We start from the raw sequence: 12,869 nt of genomic DNA, 5'->3' as shown, positions 1-12,869 counted from the left end.
TACAGGTCCACATGTGCCTGAGGAGCGTAAGTTTACTGTAGGCATCCATGCGGTGATCACAAATAGAGCAAAGGATTAAAAAATCAGTTTGTAATGCTCTTTCACCCTCCCGCTAATGATCATCTGTCCCTAATACATGAGATCATGGACTAAGGCTTGACCTTGGTCACCAAACCAGGAGCTCACCCAATTACTTCCCGCTCTGGACACTCCAAAGGTGATATATTTACCTCACCTGACAGGAATACAGTACATACTTTTCAGTGTGAGAGAAGTGCATGTTGTGAAAGCAAAAAAGTGCATCCACCCTCAAACAACTCAACAGAATATTGTTTGGATTAGTTTCTGCTTGCTTTCAAATGACTCATTCTTTTGTTTTATTGAGAACTTATTCGTCACGTGTTATGGTTGGTAACTTCATGAGCTCAGTCATCGCAGTCAGTTGTTACCACATTGGGTGCTGATGTAAGCCTCAACTCGTGGCTGGATATTTTAGTGGTGTTCCCGCAGTGCCTCATCACAGTTTTGCAAAATTAGCACCCCGCAAAGGTTTCATCAAGCTGTCTACTGAAATGTGGCCACGCTCAGGACTTAATGTTCAAAGGAGCTTTGAACATCTCCAGGTTGCGCTCTTTGCCGGTCTATGAAATGCAGTGTCAGTATGTTTATGAATCTGGTGGAAGAAAGATCATAGACCCAAAGATAGAGCTGAGCTGCAATTGATTAAAATAAATGCCTATGCTTTTCCTGCTGTGGAACGTCATAATGTCACCCATCATACCTTGTTTTCAATGATCATTACTTTTTTGCGGTGGGTCTGACACTTTTAAATGCAGACGAGTACCAGTTAGAGTGACGTCTGACAAATAACCAAAACATGTAAAACAATAAAGCAAATAGTACGAAAAACCAGCACTGCAACAACATGTAGTTCACCTTTCAAAAGGTGTTTTACATCAAGCAAGCAAAGCAATATTGGAGTGGGTGTGTGAAAGACTCGTCCCATATTCCCAGAGTTCAATCCACTTGGTAAAGACTAAATTTTCCCCACAACCTCAGAACAGTTTAGTTCTAATCCAGTTCACAGCCACAAAACGAGAGAGACAACTCAAAACACTGGGTTTGACCACGGATCCCCACAAAACAGCTACACCAAGACCGGGCAACTCCTGGAGAAACTCTGACTGGGAAATACGCTGAATTACTCCTCCTCTAAACACAGACTCCAGAGACGAGGCTTGTGTTTTACCACAAGTTGGCTATCGTGATGCAGACTTTTACAGCACAATCTAATGCTGTGGTAAAGCTGGCACATCTCTCCTCCACTGACCAAAAAACACTGGTGGCTCTGAAATACACTAATAGTTCACTGTGCATGCAGAACTGCATGTCACTCACTCGCAACAAACTCTGTGTATCCAAGAACCCTTAAATTAGTAAATTATGTTATTTCAGGCAGACTTCTCTTCCAGATTAGTCATGGAAAATGGTGCCGTGGAACCGTGGAAGTTTTCCTATTGTATCAAGCAGCAAAAATGTTGCAGAGTTACTTACTTGACAGTGCACGCCCTGCAGTGTGACCACTGCACATGCACACACTGCGATGGCAACGCTGAAACGATACATCGTGAAGCCTTAAGTGGTACCAGTGAGCAGCAATTATTGCTATAGTCTAATTATACCTTTTAGCCTTTTATGGAATTTGCATATTTGTATTTGCCATACTGATGCAAAAAAAAAAGAAAAACATTTCACAGCACGTTTTGATTTTTCATGGCAGTAAAAGCGTGATGGTTCAGTTCCATTAAGAATCCCAGTAAGCCATGCCAGTGAACCAGCATGCACAACAGCAGAACCTTTGAACTAGCTCACCTATATGGAATGAAGTCATTCTTGATGTTATCAATTATACCGTAGCTTTTTCTGCTGTGAAAATGTGCAATACCACAACCCTGGGACTGCAAAACCGAAATATAACAGAGCTATTACTAATACTACTATTATAGATATTACTAATACTGTTACTAGTTTACACCTGTGTTTGACAAGCCAGCCTGTCTGGCCTGGTCAAGGTCTGCTGGTTGAGAACTTTGCATTTGAGATTCAGCATTTTGTTTGTGCAGGGAATGAACATAAGCTCTTTTCAGCTTTTCGAACCATCCTGACACACAGATGAATTTTAAAGTTATGTACATGAAAACTACAACTAAATATCTCATCAAGACTTCAGATCAGACCGAAAACATTCAATCTGGACATCGTTCACTTGACCACATCATTCCCCGATGCACAATCAAGATGGAGCTGTTTCAAATTGCACTCGTATTTGCTTTACAAAAAAAAAAAAAAAAACTTCCAATAACGCTCAGGATAGCATTACAGTAATGAGATTATCACATATGCAGTTGTACTTTATCTGCCTGCAGCTCTTTGCCGTCACACTTTAGTTTCATCTCACCTCTCTGCAAAGCGACCGCCTCCAAAGGCATTTTCCCTGAAATAGTCTGGTGCATGGCAGTGAATATTTGTGCTGTCAAAGGATTAAGACATCACAGCATATCTAAAACTATTAGAGCTACAATTTATATTACTTTCCTGCCACAGCTGAGCAGAGAAGCCATTAATTTTCTCAACACTGGTAAGGACTTTATAAAGGTCCCTACCATGGTGGAGGTTTTGAACTGCCATGCTGTACGCTCCCCACACACACACACACACACTCACACTCACACTCACGCGCACACACACACACACACAGGAAATCATTTGGTTACAGCAGGTTCAATTTGTCGCAGCTAAGGCAGGCAGTCTTTTGCATCTGTAAATGTACAGTATTTGACAAGGTGCCAGTTAAGAGTCTGCTTACAAAGAGCACATCGCAATTTGCAGCTTAATGTGCATATTACAGTAATTTGCGCATTGTGCCGTTTCCATGATCAGGCATACTGGAATATTGATTAACCTGCGCTTTAGGAAACCTGCAGAGGCTTGGGGCAGACTACGAGGCTGCTCCCTCCACAACCCATCAGCCTGCCTCCACTACCTATTCATATCCGGAGGAGGGGTGCGGGATCGATGGCATGCCGGGATGCTATTAGAGCTGAGGCAGCTAGGCAGCCAGGCAGCCACGACTTCAAAAGCAAAGTGTGGGAGGAGAAATAACACAAGGTAATTATCTGGGCCCCGGTAGCTACCACTGAGGTAATCTGTGGAGTGGAGGACGAGGGGGGCTGTGGAGGTGGTGTTCAGGTTGTCTGTCCATATTTACCTCAACTCACTGCACTCTGCTCACTCCAGCAATGCTGACAGAGAAGACAAAAACTTTCCTGGCACACATTTTTTTTTTACATTTTATCCTATTATCTCTGATTTTTACACAGCAAATTCAGTAGTTAAACTGCTGACCGGTTTCAGAGGTCACGGGCAACGTGGCTAATGCTGTTTATAAAAAGACGAGAAAGTAGTAATCACAGTGAATCACATCCCAACCTGTCACACTGCTACTGAAGCCAAATTGCCAAGCAAGGTGAGAAGCCATCTGCTTTTCCAGGTACCTTAAAAGTCATGATGAGTGAGAGGCCATTAGGCAAATGCTCCGAGAGCATCTGGACAACAAGTCATCACAAAGTCAAGAAAGTTCCACTTATCCGACTTCAGCTTACACGAGTTGATTTTATTGGTTAACAAACACGAAATTAATTCTGACTGAGTAACATCTGCACGGATTTTTAATTTTCTGATCGTTCATTTGGAAGTGTACACAAAATCTTCAGTCAGAGCAATTTAATATAATTTGCTTCCTCTGTTCATGAATGTTTCTCATTTGTGTAATCAAATATAACAGCAGTAATCACTGGTACGACTATTCCACTCCACGCCTAAAAGCTCCATCCCCGATGACTTTCTAATGGAAAGAAAACAAATTACCACAGATCGGTCTGTTTTTACATGCACAGGAGAGATGAAAAAAACTCAGACGCAGACATGAGCACACACACAGTCTTAAAATAGAGAACAATTATAAAAACTCCAGGATCAGCATCTTAACTCGTACGTGCGACCGTAAGCCTTGTGCTTGCCGACTTATTTCTGCTTCCAGTGCAGTTAATGAGGTAAAGGTCAGTAGGCTGTTGTGACACCAATTAGTGCAATACTTCAAATCAGCATTGTAGCTCATCATCAGTGGTGGTCAGCTGATGCTTTGAGATTTCAACAAAGCTAATTGCAGAATAATGAGCACAAACCGATGCCATCACGGTGAGGGATGCTACCAGAAATAATCCCTTGGGGTGTTTTAGAGGTCATGTACTGCACTTCAGTGAGTGTTACAGATCAACACAGGGGTCAGGGTGCAGCGGTATGACAGGGGTTATGCAGAGGTTAAAGTGCAGGGTCAGCTTTAAGACCTTCTGCTCGACCCTTGAAATTAAAACTTCACCTGATCTTCCTCAAGTATTCTTCTATAAAACACAGCGTTACTGAGGGTCTGAACTGGGATGTTTTTTTAATTTGTATTTAAGAACATAAATATTTTAAAGTTGAACTGACATCAAAATTCAAATTGTCTGAGAAACCAGTGCATGTCCTCTGTAGGGTCAGTATATACCATGGGACAATCAAAATGTGTCCACATGCAGAGATTTGGCAGAACCGCTTCCACCGCGGGAGCTATTTTTCAGTGTTTCTGCTACACATTCAGGGCAGGCTGTTTAGCAAATCAGGGCTGGGTTCTTGCATGATCTTGTGATTTTCCTAAATCCAGCTGCCTCACAGTGAGGCAACGTCCGATTTTGATGACAGCGTCAGCTGATCACAGCTGGATCATCTGTCAGTGGGCTTTAACAGCTGTAGAGACTTTTAATGAGTTTGTGTATGCACACATGTGCAAGGTGCTAATGCTAAAACTAGTAAAAGCATACCGTTATCAGTGCCAGTGCAGCTGTGTTTTCTCTCTGTAGCCCACTACCTATTTAACAAACACCTCCACATGAATAACAACCTGTGTTTTGTATTTATTACCGAGTGCCGTGTTTCTACTGGCAGAATACATGTATATTATTTATTCATTGTTTGTATTTATTGATATTCTGAATGTGAAATCTTTATTTAATAACCCAGAGTATGGCTCTGGTGTATTTTGAATTCTGGAAATCATTTATTAGGCAAAATGTTTCAGGGAAATTGAAATTATGTAACTCAAATCTCTGACACTCTTCAGCCTCACATGTGACTGAATGGAAATGACAATAAATTATGTAAAAAGTGTTTCTAACTGACTGACAGACTCCTACCCTGTCTGACTGTAACTGTATCCATAACGAACGTTAATGGGAGAAATAACAGATCATGAAAAGAAAAATCTGTCTCATCAGTGAAGAAAGTCGTTTGTGGCCCTTTTGTTGTTCACACCTATAACTTTCACAGAATCATAACTAGATAGTGACTCAGAAGACAAATGAAATGTAAAACTTTTGAGTGATACACCTGAGTTTAATCTCTCAGTGCCAATGGCATCAAGCTAGACTGATCAGCTTCAACTTTCCAAGTGGAAGCTAGTTCGCCTCACTTGCCACTTTAGCATCCATGTTTTTGCACAGGCATAAAAAAATGCATATATTCGCTGACAATTCAAACCTCAGCTCAACTTCAGGATGCCCAGTTGTGCCCAGCTGTGCACACTTAAACCTCAATAACACAGTTTCTGATTGGTAAACTGAGAGCAAGGTGCTGACAGAAATCAATCAGGCTCCATGTAACATGGGTGTGACTCTGACTCTGAAAATCATACCATTCCCCACAATCTTGCCTCACAGGATATGAAACCCCCACAGCGCAACCATAGTTAGCAGATAATATCACAACCAGGAGCAGTTTGGGATTAAGTGCTCACAGAAGGGCACTTCATCAGCACATTGCTAAGAGTACAATTAATTTTGAACCTTTGAACCTTTTTTTTTTTTTTGCCCCTGGGTATTCAAATTCTGGAGACAGTCTGGGGAATTCAGATTCTGGAGACAGTCCAGGGATTCAAACTAGCAAATTCACTTTCACCAGTTGACTTGCTTAACCTTTAAGCAACAGCTGACTGCACCGCAACCTCATGTGCCACAGCAGCTCTGAGCCGGAGCCCACGGGTCAGACAGTGCCGCCTTATTCTCTATGATGTATCACTAATAAACAACAGGGCAGGCAGGAGGCAAGCACCCTTTAACAAGGACAAGAACACTGGTCCACTTGCACCGATGACACCTTGATGAATAAACTCTCCAGACTAATCAATGACACCACAGCGGCAGGAGCCAGACTGCCAGCCGGTTGGTCAGGCAGTGTCAGAGGCACTCACACTCCCAGGGCCACCCTCAGCAAACTGCAGTAGGTGTTGACTCAACCGCTAATGAACCAACAAAGAGCACAAAAATGAAAAAACACACACACACACTCAAATTGCACTTACACCCACAAAGGTGTCACGACGGGGGCTGTGGCCTTGTTGCCCATTGTCTGCCACTTGGAGGCACCCACTGTAAAATTAAAAAAAAAACAAAAAAAAAACAACTATGACTGATGTTGCCACTGTGAGCTAGTTAGAAAACCTGTGCGCTCTTAAACTGAAGGAGCTAACGCCTTCATGCCTCATTGCTTCACAATGCTTCACAATAAGGCACCGACTACCAAAGACAGATAAATGCCTGTGCTCACCATAAACACTGTGCACTCGAGCTTCTGCAGTGGCAACAATCAGCACGGCAGCTTTTATTGTCAGCTGCGTACCATAAGGGTGAAATTCTCTGACACATCGGCAGACAATCCGAGCAGACATGCAGCCAATTGATGGAACCAATTGTGTGAAGGCAACCAGGAAGCCCTAAGTGTGTTGCTGTGTTCCAGTCCTGCTAGTTTCATTGAGCCAATTACATCTAAGAGAGGAAGCAAACTTTTATCTCACTGGTGTTGTGTATCGGCATCCTCCAGAAAGTGTCAGTGGTGTAGGATGTCTGAGAAAGATAAAACAATCTAAGTTCTCCTTAATTTGAATAGTTAGACTGAATTTTATCACATGACACTGGTTAATAATCTTAATACAGGTCAGCATGAAAAGCTTAAATGCTTTGTATTAACCCAACTGTGACAATTTGGAAAATTAGCCATCGGTCATTCTTGCAGCTACACGAGCAATCCTAAATTTGAGATGCAGCTGTTCACCTACAACCTATAAGTATTCTAATTATGGAAGTCTTTTATTTCAGTACCACTGTACATAAATGCAGCTTCTCGTGAATGAAGCCTTTTAATTAATGTGCACATGCAGATGTTAGATGGAAAATATCAAAATAAAAAGGCACATTTTTGAGCAGAGGCGTATCTATTTGGGTAGGCCTCTCATACACAGTATACTCTGTACATGGACGACGCTGCTTCAGATTGAATAATAAATTGGGAAAAGGCAATAGATTTAAGATACATACACAACAGCACATCCCCTGCCAGCAAAGGCCTCCTGCTTTCACAAGCTGCCACCACATCTAAAACAATTATATTAAATTATATTTTCAATAGTTTTTTTCCGTTATCTAAATGCTTCAGGAGCCCTTTTACCTTGCCAAGATGAAGACCCTAAAGGGTTATGTCGATTACTGTTTGCTCAAAGTCTGCTCAAAGGACTCAAAATTGATACAGCAAGCCATGACAAGCATCCCATTCAGAGCTGCCAGTAGCAGTCAGTCCAGTCATCTCGTCAATGTTTTCCTATATCTGTTCTGTTTATTCTGCCGCTATCTCTTCTCTGCTCTGAGGCCTATAGGGCCTCTCAGTCTGATTGACGGAAAGAGGTTCTGGCTCCTGCCAGAGAGGCATGATTGACATCCTTGAGATGGAAGAGAGCCAGCGAGGATTTTACTGTCATTCTTGGACGTGCAGAGGGCTCCAAGATGGCAGAGGGTTGATATGTTTGAGAATCAGCACTCACACGCGGAGACTGCACAAGCTAACCCGGTCTGCATGTAATAATAAGCGATTCTCCCTGTATGTATCATAGCTGTGGTTTGTAATATGTGCTGAACAGTCCTCTTGGCAACCAAACAACACATTACCTACTTCCTTTGAAACCGCTGCAACCAAAGACCAAAAGTACCTACACTTTCACTTTTTCTTGCAGCACTGGTGAGCAAACAGGTTCTTCCAACACTGGATAACCCGAGCTTATCCAGTGCAGCTCTGCAGCTACAGCATCAGCGGCTACCACGCTATTCAACAACATAACACATGCCGAATGCATTACAACTTGGCTTTTCAGCACTCCAAGAGATAACACAGTGAATGAGGAAGTCTCTCTCTGTAAAAGCACAGAACATATCACCCAGAATAGCTCGACAGACAGGCAGGCTCACATCACTCATCATGCACATGTACAGACACACCCAGACACGCACACAAAGCACAGCTGCTGCAGATGTGTGGCAGTGGGTGTGTGCCACTTACTTTCTTGTCATCTTTCTGGCTTGCTGGCTGCGCATCCTTACTGAGGTTGTCAGCGGAAGGCCTGCCGCTGGCATCCGTCTGCCTGTCGTCCAATTCATTCTGCTGATTGGCCCCCGACCGAGGAGAGCCTAGAGGGCGCGGCTCCAGCTGCTGAACACCACTCTGGACCTCCATCTTCCTCTGCAGAGCCTTGAAAAGGAAGATGGTGGAGAATAAGGTGAGAAAGGGGATGAATTAGACAGACGGATGATTCATAGATGTGCTCTAACAACCATCTCTGCCAAATACACGCTGATATGAGCATACTTCCTTGACTGCTGGATTCTGCTCCTGAGCTGATGAGTGCAAGAGATAATAAGGAAATGTTGGCTGAACTTTCACTAGATGATGTAAAGATGCAGCGACAGTTAGAAACACTTTTGATACGAATCTTCCTAAGAAGCTTGGAGGGAAGAGTAGGTACTCTGCAAAAGGTTACATCAAGCGTTTGCGTGCACACCAGTGAGTTGTCTTACACCAAGGCTTTGCACAAGGATTAGCATACTAACGCGCTATGTTTGTCAGTGGCAGCAAAATAACTACAAATATGAAAATAAAGATTTGTAAAAGGAGACATATGAATGTAGGAAAGTTCAATAAGCTGGAACAAACGAAGACTGATTACAAAATGGATCTATTCATCTTACCATTTATAGACTGCGCCTAAAGTTTCAGATACATATGATGACACTGTCATCAAACACATACTGTACAACTGAGTGCAATATTCATTACTAGAAAAAATCTGTTGCATGATAAAACATAGGCCTATTGAAGAAATATGCATAGGTTCAACACCAGTGTTATCAAACCCAAATCTTTATAACAAAATTAACTATGCAGATAAAATCTGATCAAGAACTCCTGCCCTATGAGTCATCTATCACTGGAACGAGGAACTGTGGGACAGCAATATTCCTTTGTTTTAATAAAGGATGATCCCTGTCCTGATAGGAAAGTAAGCACTTAAGATTTTCTGCCAGGTACGCCTTAATAACGCTGACATTTTGACTAGACAAAGCAGGAAATGCACAAGTGTAATTAATAAGTGATGGCTGCAGTCCATTTAGGTGAGCTAGTTCCAGTGCCCTGGTACTGTGGATGCTGGCTCACCATCATGGCTTACTGGAGCACTTTGTGGAACGGAGCCATCATTTGCAAAAAGAAAAAACTTCCAGTGCTTTTCCTGCAAGTCAAAATGTCTGTAAAAAAAAAAGGTCTATTTAACCAATCTTTGGTTGTCACTCATTTAAAGTGGACAGTTTTCTAACCCAAAAAGTGCAAATTTCAGCTCCAGGGTGCCGCACTGCAGCTGATCCTGACCTTTAACCTCATATCTGTCTCTGACAATGCATGATAAATGACTATATCATTATGCAAGACCATTTCTGTCGGGCAACCCCGAGGCTGGGTGCACAGAAATCCATTAAAAAGGTTTAACTAGGTTTAACTACATGGATCTGTAGCTTAGGGCGAAAAGACCTTCCTCAGGTCGTTGTGATGAGTGACTACGGCGAGAAAGTGTCATTGCATTGTATCAGTAGCAAGTTTACAGCGTTTTAAAGTCCCCAAAACAATTTAGCAGAAATAATCAAAGTGAAGAGAAGTCCCCTCTGAAGGACAGATCAAGGACGGATCATCTTCCTATCTGAAACCAGCAGCCGGGTGATGTTTAGCACTGAGACGCTTCATTCTGCATTCTGGAGCCATCAATAAGTTATGAGGTCAGCTGGTTGTTCCCTCAAACGCGACGAGCTTCCTCATAAACGTCCTGAAGGCGCTTACGTTAACACTTCCACGCTGCAACGCACTGACAGCAGCAGCAAAACTTGGCATCGCAGGTGAACGCACCTGTTGGACCGCGTTAATTAACCCCCGTGACGTACGGGGTGACGTAAGTGCTCGGGCAGCATCATCAACTGATGAGAAATGGTTACCACAGCCACAAAACGAGCCGAACAGTGACTAACTCTGAACGGTATGACACGTAACTACAGCTGCATGATACACACCTCTTATATATCTGCACTGGGACCAGTTACCTCGCAGGTGAGGCCCAGAGTCAGCCCTAAATTTTGCGACGACCGTTGAAAAAAACGTTCAAAGTTTGCTCCTTCCTGAGTTGCTAATGTAACCCGCCTGCGTTGCCTTCACGCTTGCAGGCGTTCGAAGCAGCAGTTAGCAATGGCCATGTCACCCAGGAGAGACAAAAACAACTCCCAACATCTATTATCTGACACTGCCCCGGCTCCGAGCGACTTATAAACATCCTAACAAGGGGCTGTCGCCGCTGACGGGGCTTCTAGCGCTGTCTGTGCTGTTACGGTAGCTTTAACAGCGTATGGCGGCGGCGGCGGCGGCACACGAACATAAACAAGTAATGCCGAAATACCTCTGTCACTTCTTGGCTCCTCGTTATGTCAGAAGCATATCAAGAGGAAGATGCGGTAGTGCAACTTGCTTTACATCTCTGTTGTTGCTCTGACGCGGAAAGCCACGGCAGTCTGGGGCTGAACCACAGGCAACCGGTTCATTTAGTTGTACGAGAAGTTATTCCGTCAGAAAAAAAAAAAGAAGCGGCTGAGAGGCTGCGAGACTCTTCGGTCACCGCTGAGGAGGCAGAGCGCGGTGTCAACACTGCACAACCTGCCGCTGCCGCTGCTGTCACGGCGGGCGTGTCCGCGCGAGCTGTCACCAAACAAACCCTCCTCCCTCCCGCCCACCTCACGGTCACACCGAGCGCGTGTCGAGAATGGTGCCTTCAGGTGCTCATCGAAACAGCCTGAATCCAGGACACGAGACTCACGAATGACTTTCTGCACTTCCTCAACCTGCCCGAAACACATTTGAACATCTGCGAAGGCGAAACGGCCTGTAAGTAATATTTCCTGGAGTATCTGAAAGCAGCGAAAGCTTCTACAAGGAGAAGCCCACCTGTCATGTGGGAGGTGAAGCCAGGCCAGCAACAGATGAATAAGCAGTGGAATTTGCAGAGTTAAAATAGATTTATTGTGTAACCTGCATGGCGTAAAGAAGAAATTGTTCTTCAATAATAGTAATAAGGAATAATTATAAAAACAATCATTTTCACAGGCAGCTGAATAACACCACTTTCTTGTGCAGTGTTAGACCTGTAGTGTGACCACATTGATGTTTCTATCCCATTAGACATCAAATGCCAAAAAAGCACGGTATTTTATAAACACACACACACACACACACACACACACACACACACACACATAAGAAAACTGAGGTAAAAGAAGCCCTTTTCTTTTACCCACTGTGCTTCCCTTCAGGTTTGTCTCTAGACAAACTGATGTGTCAGGTTGTAAACTTAGTGTGGACGAGAGTTGTGAGCACCGTCTCGGATAGTTAATCTTCTGTTTGTTTCAAATATCCAGTGTTTTACATACAGAAATGCTTCCCATCATCCTGCCCACAGCCCCATAGGTGGGGAACCAATTGTCTAAGAATACTGCAGATAAACTATAAGTAAGCCTGATGACGGCCACAAGGTGGCAACATAAACCAAATAAACACGAAGAAGAAAGAAACATATTGGAACTGACTCAGTTTGGATTTATACAGATATAAGAATACCCACTAAACCAGACTATCAACTGATAAAATGTAATAAAATGTGTGTGTGTGTCAGGTGGAGGGAATGATAAGACTCCAGTAGCAGCCATACAGCATGTTAATAGTAAATGATGATATGATAAATGGACTGTATTTATATAGTGCGACCACACACACATTCAAGGATGCCCAAGGATACTTCAGCATATAGACTGCCAAGGCCAGGGATCACACGGCTGACCTTCTGATAAGTGGAGCCGTCCAGCCACATAAATGATATGTCTATCCAACAGTGTGCCGTTATTTACAATCTTCCTGTGCTCTTTGATGATTATTAAGCTCTGTGTGTCGTGTTTAAATGAGCCTTCCAATCTGCTGTGCTGATCTATAACATGAGGGAGACATCATGTGGGTGCTGGTCCATTGTGCCATCTTCATCGCCCTCCTGTTTGCCTCAACTTAGAAGCCATGCTGGTGCATCGTCTCGTCGGAGCAGGAGGGAATTCACCCAAACGAACAACTGCTCCGACAGGCGGGCCCTCATCTGTTACGGCAGAGTTGCCATTGCCAGAGAAGGCAGACAGGCATTGAGAGAGGCAGGTGGGTCGGCAGGCGGAGGGTGAGGCGTTGCAAGGAGCAGGAGACTGGGCCCCCGTACACTCGGGCCTCTCAGCCCATCCAGGCAGGCATGTGTCCTCTATGTAAGCCAGCAGGGACACACAGTCAGGCATGTCAGTGGCCTCAGCCGGCACAAGCAGATGTTTTCTGGG

General features: G+C 43.7%; 1 protein-coding gene across 4 annotated transcripts in view; it reads right to left on the bottom strand.

Moving 5' to 3' along the window:
* Positions 1 to 11,194, bottom strand: part of LOC143335575 (RNA-binding motif, single-stranded-interacting protein 3) — a 266,419-nt gene extending 255,225 nt beyond the window's left edge. For 2 of the 4 annotated variants that reach the window (XM_076755107.1, XM_076755109.1), the window contains exons 1-2: positions 10,910 to 11,194; positions 8,479 to 8,667 (exon numbers count right to left, since the gene is read on the bottom strand). In XM_076755107.1, the coding sequence (XP_076611222.1) occupies positions 8,479 to 8,652 (174 nt within the window). In that variant the 5' untranslated portion in view covers positions 8,653 to 8,667; positions 10,910 to 11,194. The remainder of the gene's footprint in view (positions 1 to 8,478; positions 8,668 to 10,909) is intronic. The other 2 variants (XM_076755108.1, XM_076755112.1) reach the window with 1 other exon arrangement.
* Positions 11,195 to 12,869: the final 1,675 nt, after the last annotated feature.

Source organism: Chaetodon auriga, chromosome 17 (assembly GCF_051107435.1).
Source record: "Chaetodon auriga isolate fChaAug3 chromosome 17, fChaAug3.hap1, whole genome shotgun sequence".
Classification (NCBI taxonomy): Eukaryota; Metazoa; Chordata; class Actinopteri; order Chaetodontiformes; family Chaetodontidae; genus Chaetodon; species Chaetodon auriga.
The sequence above is the reverse complement of the archived record's forward strand: the minus strand, read 5'-3'. Positions and strand labels throughout refer to the sequence as shown.